Below are 16,058 nucleotides of genomic sequence, written 5' to 3'. Positions count from 1 at the left end.
GCCAACAGAAACCTCATGCTGTCGTACAAGGAGAAGTGGTAGGTCCTGCATCGGGGGACAGAACAGCCCCTGCTGTTCTGGCACCTGACCATCAGAGGAGTGACCCTGAGGAGAAGGGCGTGGATGTTACAAGGGATGCCATAGAGCCAGTAGCGCATGCTCACTGCAGATGAGGCCAGCTACATACGAGGCTGCTTCAGGAAGAGTGTGGCCACCCAGACAAGTGGAATTATTATGCCCCTCGACTCAGCCCTGGTATGGCCACATCTGGAATATTGTGTCCCAGTGTGGACTGCCCAGTGCTGGAGGAACGGGGAGCAACTGGAGAGGGTCCAGAGGAGTCTTCCAAGATGGGGTTGGCGACCTGAAGGAGAGGCTGAGGGACCTGGGCTTCTTCAGCCCGGTGAAATGGAGGCAAAGGGCAGGACAGTAGTGGCCTCCAAGTGCTTGAAGAGATCATGGATCTTTTCTTGGTAGTGGGAAACATCATGAGGAGGAGAAACCAGGCTAAAATGGGAACTCACAACTCAGCACCAGGGCAATAAGGCAGCATACAAGAAGGGGAAGAAGGGAGAGGCTGAAAAGGAGGAATTCAAAAATATTGTCCAGTAAAGTAGGGATGGTGTTATGAAAGCCAGAGTTCTCAGAGAGTACACACTGGCAGGGGACATCAAAAGCATGAAGAAGAGCTGCTACTGCTTCAGGAATGGTAAAGAATAAAAGGGAAAATGTTGGCTCCTTGCTGAAGGGGGCAGAGAATCTAGTAAGAGCAGATGTAGGGAGGTCTGAGGAGCTCAGTGCCTTTTTGGCTTCCGTCTTCACCAGCAAGATCTTCCGGGCTGTTGTGCCTASAGTCAGGGCTCCAGGCAAGAAAAGCAACCAACAGTGCATGAGGGCTGAGTGAGGGATGACTTGCAAGAACTCCACCCCTACAAGTCAGTGTGCTTAGAATGGCTGCACCCAAGGACACTGAGAGAGCTGGCTGCTGCCACAGCAAGGCTGCCCTCTGTCATCTTTGAAAGGTCGTGGAGATGGGGTGAGGTCCCAATAACTGCAGAAAGGCAAATGTTACATCCACTCTCAAAAAAGGCCCAGACGGCAACCCAGGGGACAACAGGCCGTTCAGCCTCAATTGGTTGAGGAGTGTGTCATGGATTGAGTCCACTCATTTCTGGGCACATGAGGGAGAAGAAGGTGATAGAGAAGAGTCAGCATGGATTTACCCAGGATAAATTGTGCCTCACCACCTGATTGACCTCTATGATTGCATAGATCTGTTTGTGTTTGGAGAACAGAAAATGTCTTTCGACTTGATTTGAGCAAGGTGTTTGACACTGTCTCCCACAATATTCTTGCATGCACGTTAGAATATTACAGTCTAGAAGAGCAGACAGCTGGATGGGTAAAAAGCTGCTTGGATGATCAGAGGCTCAGAGGGCAGTGGTGAATGGGTAGTACTCTTCCTGGAGGCCATGGAGAAGTGGAGCACCAGAGGGTCTCTCCAGGAACTTGTCCTGTTTATCATCTGTATTTGTTATATGCAGGAAGCAACACTCATCATGCTTGTACATGACCCCTAACTGGAGGTAGATGTGGGGGGGGGGGGCAGTCCTATGTTTGAGGGCTGCCATTCAGAGGGACCTAGAGAGGCAGGAGGAATGGGCTGTCGGGAACCTCATGGAATTCAACGAGGACAAATGACAGGGCTTGCACCTGCGATAAACCAACACCCCACTGTGTCACAGGCTGCGGCCTGAGGGCCTGGGGAGCAGCTCTGTGGAAAAGGACATGAGGGTGCTGGGGCACAGGAGGCAAAACATGAGCCAGCAGCGTTCCCTGGCAGCAAAGAAGGCCAGAAGCATCGTGGGCTGTATGAGCAGGAGCACAGCCAGGAGGTTGAGGGAAATGGTGATCGCCTTCTAGTCAGTATTCATTACACACCATCTAGAACACTGCATCCAGGTTTGGGTTCCCAGAACAAGAAAGAGGTTGATAACTGGGAGCGACTCTGGCCGAGGGCCCTCACAGTAGTCGGGGAGGTGGAGCACTTGCTCTGTGAGGAAATGGGGCTGGTTCCACTTGGAGAAGAGATGGCTTTGGAGGCATCTCTTAGCACCCTTCCAATGACTACAAGGAGGTCATCAAGAAGATGGGGACAGGCTCTTCAGCAGGGTGCATGGTGGGGGGACAAGAGACAATGGGCACAAGTTGGAAGAAGAGACATTCGTGCAGGAGATAAGGAAAAGTTTTTCCACTACAAGAATGGTCAAGCTTTGGAAGTAGTTTCCCAGAGAGGCTGTGCAGTGTCCTGCCTTGGAGGTTTCCAAGACCAGACTGGATGAAACCCACAGCAACCTGGTACGACCCCAGAGCTGACCCTGCTGGGAGCAAGGAGATTGAGCTAAAGACCCCCTGAGGTCCCTTCCACCCTGAAGGAGTCCATGATTCTTCCCACTCTCAATCTTTGCTTGTGGATGTCAGGGAAAGCACACAGCTGCCCTGTGACAGTGGAAGCAGGCCAGCCTTCTTGTCCTCCTCCAGTCAGAATTATTCAAATGCAAGGCTTCTTGGCAGGAATCCCCAAGACAGCCCTGATCAATCCTTTGCTTCACTTCTAATTTCCTTTTTTTTTTCTTCCACCCCTCCTAAGTCTGTCTCTTTTATCATTCTGAGCCTGATCCCTATAGCCCACTCCACCCCTGATCACTCTGAGCTCATTGGCACTGTTTTTTTTTGTTTTGTTTTGACACAGAGGAGCTTCAGTCACGAAGGATCTTGAGAAACTTAGGTGATTCAGACAACAGATACCTTATGAAGATTCAAAAGAGAAGTGTCAAGTCCTGTGCCTAGGCAGGAATAATCCTGTCCATGAGGAGAGGTTCAGGGACCTGGGCTTCTTTATGCTACTGAAATGGAGGCAAAGGGCAGTAGAGTAGGAACCTGTGACTGCTTGAAGGGTGGTTTCAGAGATGATGGAACTTCTCTTGGTAATGGGAAAGAGCATGAGAAGGAGAAAAAGACACAAAGAGCAGCTTGTGGGATCTGGCTGTGACATTAGGAAAAGTGAATGTCACTCAAAGGGTAGTGCTGTGGTGCAACAGGTCACCCAGAGGGAGTCTGTGATCAGACCCTGGCTTTGTGTTTCAAGGAAAAGCAAGGGAGGACAGGAAGACATCAGGAGAGGTGGGGAGATCCCAGAGTGAGACCAAGGTGGGGAAGCAGTTTGGGTGTGTACAGTCTGCAGGGAAACAGGTAAAGGCATGGGAAAGCATAGGACAGCCTGTGGTGGAGATGACCCAGAGCACTGCCAAGGCTGAAAACTCAAAAAACAGCTAGGTCTTTCTCCTCTTCACTACGGCTGGTGTCTCTGCCACCAAGGCCCACGAGAAGATGCCATTCCTTAAAGCACTGTGGCCTTGCTGCCTCCTTGTCCCTTGGGAGGCCGGGAGGTGCCGTATCGTGGTCCTGCACTTAGCCTTGTACATCACATGTGCATACTGCCCCCAGGAAGAGCCCTGAGCAATGCAGGATGGAAAGCATCACCCTACCCAGGGGCTGGCTGTCAGGGCCTGGTCACTCTGCTTGATAACACACATCAAGGCTGACTTGGCATCAGAGCCACCCTCACATTGTCTTTGCCTACCTGCAATCAGGGCCTCCAACCTTTGGCTCTAAGCAGCCCCTGGGGAGACTTTGTTGATTATAGCCCTCAGTGGGACTCATTATGCTCCAAGAAACTTGTGATTTCCTTCTTGAGAGGGTTCTTCAGTCTCTTCTCAGCATCTGAGGTTCATGGGCTCAGCACCAAATACACCCAAGTGGTCATTAAAATGCAAAACCCCCTAAGGAGCCATGCCTCTTTCCATAATTTTCTTCAGTTTGTCAATTCTTGCGTGGCTAATTGGAAAGTTTGCAGGTGTGTATTGAAATTAGGCAGATTTCAATGAGCATCTAAACAAGAAAGATGTCTGCTTCTTTAGCTTTCTTGATTCTTCAGTTTTCAGAATAAGTCACACCCACATTCTCCAATTCATACTGACCCACAGTGTCTCCTAATGAAGTCTGGACATGTAGGCAAAGCAGTATTTTTGATAGGAGACATGTATGGAGAACCTTCCTCCCCAACTCCCCAGCCCTGCCATTTCCCTCAGCAGCCACTGGGGACTTAGATCACTGTTGTGAAAATCAAACCTTTTGCCACTCAAGGCTGTAGCTGAATGTCACAGCTCATGTTCACCAATTCCCACCTGCTTTCCTCTGAAAACTAGCTGCTGACACAGACAATTTGTCTTAATTGCAAACAATCAACAATAAAATTTGGAACAGTTTAATAAAAGATAAAAGTCACTCCTCAATTGCATGTTTAGTCCCAGGTGCTTCCAGTGAGCTCCGCTGCCCACAAGACATAACCTTCCTTGAAATGTTTTCCACAGATAGACAGGAAAGGATAGACAAGAAACAGAACAAGGGAGCTGGCTAAAGAGACAAGGAGACTGCTGAAAGACGAGGCAAGCTTCAGACTCTCAGCAGCTCAGAGCAGCAACTGGAGAGCTGAGATGTACCTGAATGACAAAGAGTAAGGGAAAAAGGAAAACTGGGAAACTATGGAAAATACATATGTGCAGATGGTCTGATGCAAAGATGCCTTTAGAAATGATTAATTTAATCAGAATATGTGGAAATATGTGAGAGAGCACTGAGATTACATCACAGACTAATAGACAGAGCAGTGGAAACAGAAGGTCAAGGGAAAATCAATATTTCTTCTCCCAAGATTAATACTTCTCCTGAAGATTTCCACTCTTTCATCACAGGAAAACATTGACATTAAAATTAGCCAATCATTTGAGCTGAGGAAAAAGTGCGCATATTTTTGAAATGTTGAAAACAGTTCTTCTCCTTTCCAGGCAGAGCTCAGGTGTCCAACCACAAGCACCCAGGGGCACTTGGAGAGGCCCCGGTGTCTCTGAGGCACCTGCCTGGGCCTGCCAGCTCTCACAGGGGACCTGCAGGAGACCGGTGCCCCTTGGAGCTGGAGCTGGAGACTGGGCAGAGGGGACCAGGGCACCTGCAATGGCAACAGCCACCCGTGACCGTGTGACTGCATCCCACCCCAGTTCTGAAAATCTCTTTCCTTTTCGGACAGAAAGATAATGCATAATCTCCCCAGAAGACTAGTGTACTAAAACAGAACAAATCAAGTGAGATAATGATAAAAAAATGAAAAGGTGGAAAGTATATAAAAGCATTTTTTCCTTTAAATCTTTGTCTGAATTTCTTTCTTGTTTCATTTTTAATGTCCTTTTATAAACTTTTCTGTTATAATCAGGCTTACACCACTAAACAGGATATTTCTGTCTCACACAGAGCCTGGCGCTCAGAAGACCACCCCCTGCCCATGGCTGCCCATGCCACCCCTCACTCTTCGCACAGAGCATGTGGCACTCTGAGGTGTCAGGCTCTCTCGACTGGTGAGGAAAGCTGGGTGACCAGCTTCAAGGAATTGCTCTATTTTTGGATGGCCAAATTTGCATAAATCTCAACAGACCCGTGTCAAAGCAATATTTTAAAGGAGTCTCTAAAACATCTTCAGTGCAACAATTGACAAAAAAATCCTCATTTCCAGAACTTCACACAGTTTTTAACCATTGCCAAATATTTTTTTCTTTCTTATCAATTGGCAGCACCATGTTCATGCACTACAGGAATTAGTCTGTCTATATGAGCGTAAACATATATAGACAGAGATACATCATTCATCAAAATACATTTTCTGGCAATCCTCTGCATGGAGAAACTTTGTTCTGAGGAAATACTTTATTTAAATGTACATGTTTCAGATCTCTTCTTCTGCCCCTCCATTCTTTCTTCTTCCTCAGCCTCTTCTCTTTTTACAGAGCTCTCCAGGGAACAGTGCACTGAATCACAGCACTTAGGGTGGGGGAGACCTCTGGACATCATCTAGTCCCAATCCCCCCAGTCAATGCAGAGGGAACTAGATGAGGTTGCCCAGGGATCCCCCCCAGTTATGCATTCTCCACAAACGTGCTGAGAGTGCACTCCATCCATTGTGCAGGCCATTCCTAAAGGTGTTAAACAGTCCTGCCCCACATGTTGATCACTGAGGGATGCCACTAGTAACCAGCTGCCACTTGGAACTCGTACCACTGATGACAGCGTTTCAGCCTGATGGTCCAGCCAATCTTCCACCTGCCTTATGGTCCATTGATCCAGGGCAAATCTCAACAATTTGCCTATAAGGAGACTCTGGGGGACTGTGTCCAAGGCCTTGCTAAAGGGAAGTTTCACAAAATCCCCTGCTTTCCCCATATGCACAAAGCCATTCATCTTATGACAGAAGGCAATCAGGTTGGTCAGGCATGCTTTCCATTTCCCCTTGGTCAACGCATGCTGCCTCTTCGAGGCCTTGCCCTTCCTATGCTTGGAGACGGTTTCCAGGAGGATTTGCTCCATTACTTTCCCAGGGACTGAGACTCTCTGTTTACCCTGATCTTTGAAAGACGATCAACAGCAGCATTGCAATGACTCCAGCCACCTCTCCCTGCACCCTGGCATGCTTCCCGTCTGGTCCCATGGACTTGTGTGTGCCCACTGGGCAAAAGTCTGCCCCAGCTGCATCATCCTCTACCAGGGGTGAGGCTTTGCTAACACAGATGCTGCCAAAGGACTCGGGGGCCAGGGAGGCCTGTCAGTAGACAAGACCAGGAAAAGACAAGGTAAAGAGGCAATGAGCTCCTCAGCCTTTCCCCTGTCTTTGTCACTACGTCCCCTGCCCCACTGAGCAGGGAGACCACACTTTCCTTGGCTGGCTGCCCGCCTTGTGCTGCCCATGTACTTACAGACGCCCTTCTGGTTGCCCTCCCCATCCCTTCCCAGTTGAAGGTCCAGCTCCAGCTCCAGCTGATCTTTGCCTTGCCTAACTCCATCCCTTCCACCACAGGCAATGGCTGTGTCTTCTTCCTGGTTAGCCCATTCCCCTTCCAACCCTCTGTGCACTTCCTTCTGCGTTTTCAAGTCCTAAATCACAAAGTCCTGCTCATCCGTGCCAGCCTCAGGCCAGGCCCTGATGGACTTTCCTGCAGATTTTCCTGTGTTCCTGTGCTTTGAGGACATTTTCCCTAAAGATCCAAGAGGGCTGCATGGCTACTCTGCCCTCCAGGGCAGTCACCTCTGGGAACGTGACAAGCGGATCCTGAACAAGATGAAATCCTCTCTGCTGCAGTCCAGGGTGGTGACTCTGTTCTTCCTCTTACCTCGCCACCATTTCAAGGTCACTGCAGTGACAGACAACCTCCACATTCACATCCCCATCTTATTTTGTTATTGCTTCAGGCAAGAAACCAAGGGGAGGATGGCACCATCTACTTAGAGGCACAAACTACAGTGGTAGAGAAATGAAACTGCAGAAAAGCCTGCGTTTCTCCCCTCACCACTGAGGGGATCCAGGCAATGGCCTTTCAGGTGGTTAAAGGTGGATGCAAACTATTTCCATTGTAATGTAGATATGCCTGAGGCAGTGCCTCCCAGGCTGCCCTTAGAGTCAACAAAGAAGAAGGAGGAAGTGTACACCCACCTTCTTTTGAATGGTCACATAAAGCACAAGTGACTCCTGTCCCAGAGACATTTGCTCTGTGCTTGGAATGGGGCCTGAGGTCATAGGCTTTTAGTATATTTCAGGCTGAAGGGACCACAGGAGCCCTATCATCCAAACTGCTGCTCAAAGCAGGGTCAGATGGAGGGTCAGAAACCAAAAAAATGCCCCTGCCAAAGGACTTCTGGGGTGATACAGCATGATAAGGCAGTAGAGAATTGAAAGCATAGTGTAAATCCCATGGACAAAAGGGTTTCCTTTTTCCCTTTCTCCAGAGAATGAAATCCTCAGCTCTCCAGAAAGAAGAACCTGGGACATTAACTTTGCCACTAACATGGAGGTGGAGAATCTCCTGACTCCCTTACAGACAGAGGCTGGTCCAAAGGCCACCACCCCAATGGCACCAGACCCCAGGCATGCCTGCCTTTCTGCTGGGCACCCTGCAGCCCCAGGCAGGAGGTGTGTGTGGAACAGAGTGGGGTCTGCAGCCTGCAGCCCTAGCCACCCAGCAGGTGTGGTGGGACCCTGCTCCTCTAGGTGAGACTGGGCTCTCCTGCATTTCCTCAGTGTGAAGCCTGCGTCCCCTCCAGCTGGGAATACAGCCCGATAGGGAGGGCCAACACGGGAAACATGTCTGTTGCAGGGTGTGAAGAGAGAGGGCAGGGCAGAGGGGGATCTGCTCCATGCAGAGCTATGCACTGTGGGTCCCTACGTGGTCTCAGAGGAGAGCGTATGAAGACATAACATGACCTAGGGCAGAGCCTGTGGGCCAACACCAGGGCAGAGCTGGGATCAGCAGGGGTTGGAAGAGAAGACCTCCAGCAGCTCCTCTCCATACCTGGACAGGGAGTGACACACCCAGTGGTGGTCCTGAGAGAGGACAGTGATACAAGCAGAGGGGCACTGTGAGCTGCAGTGCTTGGCACTGACCATCTGTGCTGGGTCTGGGAGTTGTGGCAGGTAGTGCTGGGGGCTATAGCCCTCGAGAAACCCCTGACCTGCTATCAGTAGTAAGTCCCCTCCATGACTGTGGGGAGCTTCCTGGAGTGTCATGACTCCCATCTGTGCCTCATCCCTCCACTGGCCCAAACCTGCTGCCCTGCACTTGTCCCCATGGCCCCACTGTGCAGGCACTGCACAGAAGAAGTTGAGTTCTGGGGTGGGGAAATATCTCCCCCAGCAGGATCCTCAGTGCTCTGTCCCCCCATGCCCTCCTGCTCTGCAGCTTCCCACCACTCCCCAGCCCTGCCCAGCCCTAATCCTGTCTCCCCAGGGTTAGCAGAAGGCCATGCTCTGGGGTCTGCTGAGGTCTGGGTCCAGGGCGAGAGCCCAGGCAGGATGGCCATTTCCCCCATACAGGTGCTGAACCCAGCAGGCAGATGGAGCCAGTCACTTTCAAAGATCACCTATCACCAGAACTGTGGGGAATGGCCAGTGCTGGAAATGGCTGGTATGAGGGGCTGGGTGTGTGAGGAGTTTCCTGGGGCAGTTTCTCCTCTCTGTTCATGAAGCAACAAGATGGGCTGAATCTGCATTCTGACAGACCCTGTTTGAGGCCTGCCATGGGAGGAGGATGGTCTACAGGCCCAGTAGACAGCCCCAGGACCTCCTCTGCATGCTCCCTGCCAGCCCTGCAGAGGACCCAGCAGAGGGCTTGTCCTCCCAGGGCTCACAGTTGGATGCCCAATCCCCCAGTTGGGCATGGAGCCTTGTCTGGGGGTGACTTTTGGGGTAAGGACCAGCACGCAGGGTGGGGGAGATTGTCTCTCAAGAACATGTGCTGGGGACAGGGCGTGAGGTACAGCAGCTTTGAAGGAAGAGCCCAGCCTTCAGGCACTGCACCAGGAAAAAACGACTATTACAGAGATACTGTGAGGGAGTCAACTCTGACGCAGTGTTGGACAAAATTTTATGTAGGCACCAGGTGAGACAGAGCAGTTTCAGGAAAATTGAAGTGAATCCAACCATTTGTGTAGCAACATGGGGACAAATAATAATAACAGTAATAATAGTAATAACAAAGAGAACAAAGCTCAGTCCTGGTATGGGACACAGTGGGAGTCATTTGTGCAGAGCAATGGCAATGTTACCACTGCTGAAAAACGTCCATGAAACCACTTTCCTCAGGGCGTCTTTGAGCTCCCTGTTCCTCATGCTGTAGATGAGGGGGTTCACTGCTGGAGGCACCACTGCATACAGAACAGCCACCACCAGATCCACAGCTGGGAAGGAGATGGAGGGGGGCTTCAGGTAGGCAAACAGGCCAGTGCTGATAAACAAGGAGACCACAGCCAGGTGAGGGAGGCACATGGAAAAGGCTTTGTGCCGGCCCTGCTCAGAGGGCATCCTCAGCACAACAGTGAAGATCTGCATATAAGACAGCACAATGAAAACAAAGCACCCAAAGAATAAACAGGTGGCAACCACAGCAAGCCCAGCTTCCCTGAGGTAGGAGTCTGAGCAGGAGAGCTTGAGGATCTGGGGGATTTCACAGAAGAACTGGTCCACTGTGTTGCCTTGGCAGAGTGGTATTGAAAATGTGTTAGCAGTATGCAGGAGAGAATTGAGAAAACCACTGGTCCATGCAGCTGCTGCCACTTTGACACAAGCCCTGCTGCTCATGACTGTGCCATAGTGGAGGGGTTTGCAGATGGCAACAAAGCAGTCATAGGCCATGACTGTGAGAAGAGAATACTCTCCTCCAAAGAAGAAGACAACCAGGAAGACCTGAGCAGCACATCCTGAGTAGGAAATGGCCCTGGTGTCCCACAGGGAATTGGCCATGGATTTGGGGACTGTAGTGGAGATGGTGCCAAGGTCCAGAACAGAGAGGTTGAGGAGGAAGAAGTACATGGGGGTGTGGAGGCGGTGGTCGCAGGCTACGGCTGTGATGATGAGGCCATTGCCCAGGAGGGCAGCCAGGTAGATGCCCAGGAAGAGCAGGAAGTGCAAGAGCTGCAGCTCCCGTGTGTCTGCAAATGCCAGGAGGAGGAACTGGTTGAGGGAGCTGCTGTTGGACATTTTGCTATTTCTGGGCATGGGGGACTGTGCAAAGAAGAACGGACATTGATAAGTTAGGAGAGACTTTTCAAGTAAAAAATCCCCAAAATGTTCCAGTTCTCATGCAGCCCTTCACTTTGCCTCTCTCTTTACTGAGAGGCTCTGTGTGCAGCTCCCTTGCTTGAGCTCCACTTTGCACTGGCAGAGGGTGTTATGAGGAACAGGGATTTCTGCCCATGAGCTCCAGAGGAGTCAGTCCGGCTGTATAGTGGTGGGATACACGTGAATGGGGGTGACTAGCTCTGATATTCATAGTTTCTGTCAGGTGAAACCCACTGGGCATGTGGAAGTGCTTTTCAGCATCTTCACCACCACTTCTAAAGAATGAGGGTTGAGGAACAGAGTTTGGGAGATTTTTTAATAGTGTTTATTTTCTCTGAGATGCCCCTGTCACCCCTGGGGAGTGATCCTCAARGGCAGCAATTCTCAGCATTTCTACTGTGAATCCTGAGAAAAATGGATTCCCTGTCACTTGGTGCAGAGTGAGGACAGCTTGTCTGTCTGTTAGCCTTGTTCCCAGCTGTCATTTGCTCGCACCTCTTGGAGCTGGGGGATGATCACTCTCATATGTTTTCCTAAAAAGAAACCCGCCMCTGCTGAGAGCAGAGGCATCCAGTTTCAAAGTTCAGATCTCCAACCATTTCTCCCTTTCTCAGGGCACCAGAGGAAGGTCTCTGCACTCCCCTTCTAGCCACGGACACACAGGGGGTCTTTTCAGATGCCCACATACAGCCTCCCACCACCATCTCCATACTCTCAGCATCTCTGCACCTTCCTCATGGGTCTCTCAGATATCACAGCAATGCTATGAGACAGCAGTGCCTTTCTAGAGGGCAGGTGGCAGCCTGGCAGGACACCACTGGGAAACAGTCAAAGGACCATTACAACTGGAAATGGGCTCTCCTTAAGGGAGAGTCAGCTCATTTCCGAACCCCACGGACAGCATTTCCTGGAGCCACACAGGTTAGAAGGGGGCTGGGAAAATCTCATTCCCAAACAGACCCCTCTGTTCCATAGCTTGCAGCCTCAGTGTCTGAACCGCAGCTGAAAACCCTGAACACCAGGGAGCCTGAGAGAAGAACAGGAGCATCATGGAGAGGAGGGGAAACAAGGAGCAGCACCAGGATCCTGCTGCCGAGGGAGGCAAGGAGAGAGAGACAGATGGGCACTCCGGAAAGCCTTCCCCATGTCCAGCTGGGCATGCCGCCTCGCAGACGGCGACATTTGCAGGGCAGGCGCTCTCAGTCCCTTTGTCGGGCAGCACGAGCTGGGACTGTAGCAGGAGAGATGCCCCTCTCCTCTGCTGGAGGTCTGGCTGCAGAGGAGGCATCTCATGCCCTGGACCCCATGGCTGTCAAGGCAGAGGCTCTGCTTCATGGGAGAGGAGACACAGGGGGAGCTTGCTCAGAGGAAGGTGTCTGAATTGCAGGGACTGATCATGACTTGCCCAAATCCATCATCCCATGATTTTTCTGTTAGCAGTTCCCTCTCATTCCCTGCCCATTTTTGCTACCTGGAGCTGTCCCTGCTGCCTGGAGCTTTCTCTCTCCCAACATCATTTCCCTGTCGGTGCTCACAGACCCTGTCCCACCCTCTGTGGGTGCAGTTCTGCCCTACAGAAACCTTCCAGGACTGAGACCTGGGCAAGGGCATCTCTGTGCCTGCAGGTCCTCAGGAGCAGGTCACATACATAAACCCTGAGGAAGCCATGAAGGTGATGCTGGTGTTGCTGTAGGTGGAGGTGGGGTGCAAAGGGTTTGCTGAGCTTTCTCACAGACCTTTTGAACTCTGAGAGGGAAGGYTTGTGAGTCCCAGTCCCTTGGCAAACCAGAAAACTCTTTCCCTTTTTCTCCCTGCCAACATTAGGAAATTAAAAGCCCTGGAAGGAAAGCTCCTTCCCTTTCAAGTAGCCTTTTTTCACCTTGCTCTGTGGTGCAAGGACACTGCTCTGAATCACAGCCCTGGGCAGACCTATGTGCATATCCCAGCTTCACAGCCCTGTAGCTGTCCTTGGGAGAAGGTGGCAGCATGCCCTGTCCCTGTGATGGTGCAGCAGGGTATCCCTGCTCTGAAGCATCTCTTCCTCCCCCACACTGGAGAAGCTGGGAGAGCGATCCGTAGAAAACTTATCAGTGATGGGATGGAAGAGGTTGAGAAGAGCCCTCCAGGAACCTCAGTAGCATTGCCCCACAGCCAGAGACTTACCGTCTTCAGGGCTGTGAAGATTTCTTCCACAATGAACTGTCAGCCATCCTCCCACTCCACACTGCCTTGCACTTCTCTCCGTCATGTCTCATCTCATGTCAGCAGCAGCAGGTATTGCCTGGAGCCCTGCTGCTCTTGGCAGAGGAGCTGCTCCTGCACACAGCTGTCTCTGGGCAGTGCTGCCTGGTTGCCATGAGCTCCCTCCATCCCCAGAGCCTGGCCCTGCTCGGCAATATTGGCCCAGCTGAAGACATGAATTTCTCTGTCCCTTGTGCTGCCTCCTCCTGGGAAATATTCACTGAGGTAAACCAAAATAATCACCTTTGGTCCCTCTCTAAACAATGCAGAGAGACCAGTTACGGCATTGCAATTTATTTCATCAGAGGATGGTTATCTATGATAGGTGGAAACATCCCACCCTGGAAATCTGTATTCCCACGTCTTAACTAGGCAGGACACCTAGAAGAGGACAAGAAGGAAGCTCATTTTCCCATGGTTCAGGTTTTCATTCAGATGAGTCAGTCTGGGCACCTCATGCTGGTTTAGAAGCCTCGGGTCTGGAGTGGGATTCAGATCCCTCCTGTGAACGCCACAAACACACAGAAGGTCGGACTTCCCTTTGCCAAAACTGAAGTGAGCAAAACATAGATGTCTGCATGGGAGCTCCTTGTCTAAGCTCCCATTAAAATCCCTGGAGATGGAGGATGGGAGTCAGTTGCTGAACACACAAACACCTCGTGACATTGGAAGAGACAGAGGTGGACCAAGGCATGTGCCAGAGTCTTCTTGCTCTGATGGAGCAGCTATGACACCCCCACCTTCTAGAGCATGAGTTGGGGGCCAGGTGGAGAATTCCCTTGGCCATCTCAAATGACACTAGATGCCTCCTACTACTAGGGCTCCACTCACTATAAAGCTGAGACATAGGAAGATCCCAGTGTTACAAACAGCTAATGTAATTCCATGCAGACACTTGATTTAATGACACAGAAATAGGCCTGCAGGGCCATGTCAGATGCCTGGGGTGTCCAGGACAACCACATGTCTCTAGTAGTTACAGCATGGGACCTAAAGGAAAACCATGCCCCTTTGGAGTGGTTGCTGGGCAAGTGTCCCTGGGTATCTCAGGTTTCCTGCCTGTGCCCAAACAAATGAATCCCACCACTGCTTTTAGGCAAAGACTGTACTGTCTGCATCCAAGTGTTCCGCATAAATGAGAGGCACATCCAAGTTCTCCACTCTAGTCTCTGCACTCTCAAACCCTTCTTGCTCTCTGCCCTCTGAACCTCTCCTCATCCCTGAACTATATGAACAGGGACTGAGCTAATGATGTCCACAGGCTGGCTGGATCACAGGCTGCCCAAGCCCAGGGACTTCTTCTGTGACGCCTTGTCCTTCCTGAAGATGGATGCACCTCTGTCACAGGCCCCATGGTGCTACAAATCAGCTCAGACAGCAATCCCCTCTCCTGCCATTCCTGTGGGGCCCAGCTCTGTTTCTCCCTGGCCTTGGGCACTGCAGGCTTTGCTGAAGGACAGGAAGAAGAGCTGCTGCTGCTGCTTCAGTGACAGTAAAGGAATAAACAAGGAAATGTGGGCTCACTGCTGAATGGGGCAGGGATTCTAGCAAAAGCGGATGTAGATAGGTCTGGGGAAGTCAAGTCCTTCCTGGCTTCAGTCTTCACCAATAAGGTCTCCTGAGCTGTTGTGCCTAGAGTCAGGACTCCTGAGGAGAAAACCAGTCCACAGTGCCTAAGTCTTGAGTGAGGAATGACTTGCAAGAACTCAACCCATACAATAGAGAGAGCTGGCTGCTGCGACAGCAAGGCTGCTCTCTATCATCTTTGAAAGGTTGTGGGGATCGGGGGGGGTCCCAATGAGCAGAAAAAGGAATATGTTGTGCCCATCTTCAAAATGGCCACAAGGACAAGCTGGGAAGCTGCAGGCCATTCAGCCTCACGTTGGTGAGAAGTGTGTCATGGAGTCAGTCCTCTCAGATCACATTTCTGGGCACATCATGAAGGTGCCTGGGAACAGTCAGCATGGATTTACTGAAGATGAATCATTCCTGACCCACCTGATTGCCTTCTGTGATAAAAGACATGTACTTGTGGAGGAGAGGAGAGTAGTGGATGTCTAGTAGACATCCAGATAGACAAAAAGAGGGCTGGATGATTGAGCTCAGAGGGTTTTCATGAATGGGTCATGCTTTACCAGGAAGCCAGGGAAAGGTGGGGTATGCAGGGGTATACCCCACATCCTGTCCTGTTTGAAAGGCTCATCAGCAGGGCAGAACAACACGTGCATCAGGACAGGCAGAGACCTGACTGGCAGAGGAGTGACCCCAAGGAGAAGGCCCTGGACATTACAAGGGGTGCCATATGAGCCAGTGATGCGTACTCACCACAAATGAGGCCAGCTGCATACAGGACTGCATTAGGAAGAGCATGGCCACCCAGGCAAGGGCAGTTCTTATCTCCCTTGACTTAGCACTGGTGTGGCCACATCTGGAACAGTGTGTCCCAGTGTGGGCTGCCCAATGCTGGAGGAATGGGGAGCAACTGGAGAGGGTGCAGAGGAGGTCTGCCAAGATGGGGTTGGGGGTCTGAAGCACATGGCCTGTATGGAAAGGCTGGGGGACCTGGGCTTCTTTAGCCTGCTGAAGTGGAGGCTAAGGCCAATATAGTAGTCACCTGTGACTGCCTGTGACAGGGTGGTTTCAGAGATGATGGAACTTTTCTTGGTAGGGGGAAGCAGCATGAAAAGGGGAAAGAGCCACAAAGTGCATCTTGAGAGGTTCAGACTGCACTTCAGGTAACAAAAATGTTGCTCATAGTGTAGTGCTGTGGTGCAACAGGTCACCCAGAGGCACTCTGTGATCAGTCCCTGGCTTTGTGTTTCAAGGAGCAGCCAGCAAGGACAGAGGAATTTCAGTAAAGGCGGGGAGATTCTGCAGTGAGGGCAAGGTGGGAAGCAGGTTGAGTGTCTACAGGCTGCAGGGAAACAGGTACAGGGTTGGGACAGCATAGGAGAGTCTGTGGTGGAAACGACTGAGGTCAATGCCTAGGCTGAAAGCCTCCAACAGAACTGAGGTCTCTGTCTTCTTGGCTACGGCTGGTCTCTCTGCTATCAAGGCCTACGAGAAGATGACCTATCCTTACAGCACTGTGGCCTTGCTGCCT

At 51.1% G+C, this 16,058-nt stretch overlaps 1 protein-coding gene across 1 annotated transcript; it reads right to left on the bottom strand.

Moving 5' to 3' along the window:
• Window positions 1-9,673: 9,673 nt before the first annotated feature.
• Window positions 9,674-10,651, bottom strand: LOC112975928 (olfactory receptor 14C36-like). The gene has a single exon (XM_026086612.1). It carries the CDS (start codon window positions 10,649-10,651, stop codon window positions 9,674-9,676), a length of 978 nt encoding a protein of 325 aa, XP_025942397.1.
• Between the last annotated feature and the right edge of the window lie 5,407 nt (window positions 10,652-16,058).

This window comes from Apteryx rowi, unplaced genomic scaffold (assembly GCF_003343035.1).
Source record: "Apteryx rowi isolate R43461 unplaced genomic scaffold, aptRow1 scaffold_1195, whole genome shotgun sequence".
Classification (NCBI taxonomy): Eukaryota; Metazoa; Chordata; class Aves; order Apterygiformes; family Apterygidae; genus Apteryx; species Apteryx rowi.
Note: the sequence above shows the minus strand (reverse complement) of the source record. Positions and strands in the feature narration are given on the sequence as shown.

Bases quoted from the DNA above. Each gene is read 5' to 3' on its own strand.
- LOC112975928 (XM_026086612.1), bottom strand. From the start codon at position 10,651: ATGCCCAGAAATAGCAAAATGTCCAACAGCAGCTCCCTCAACCAGTTC.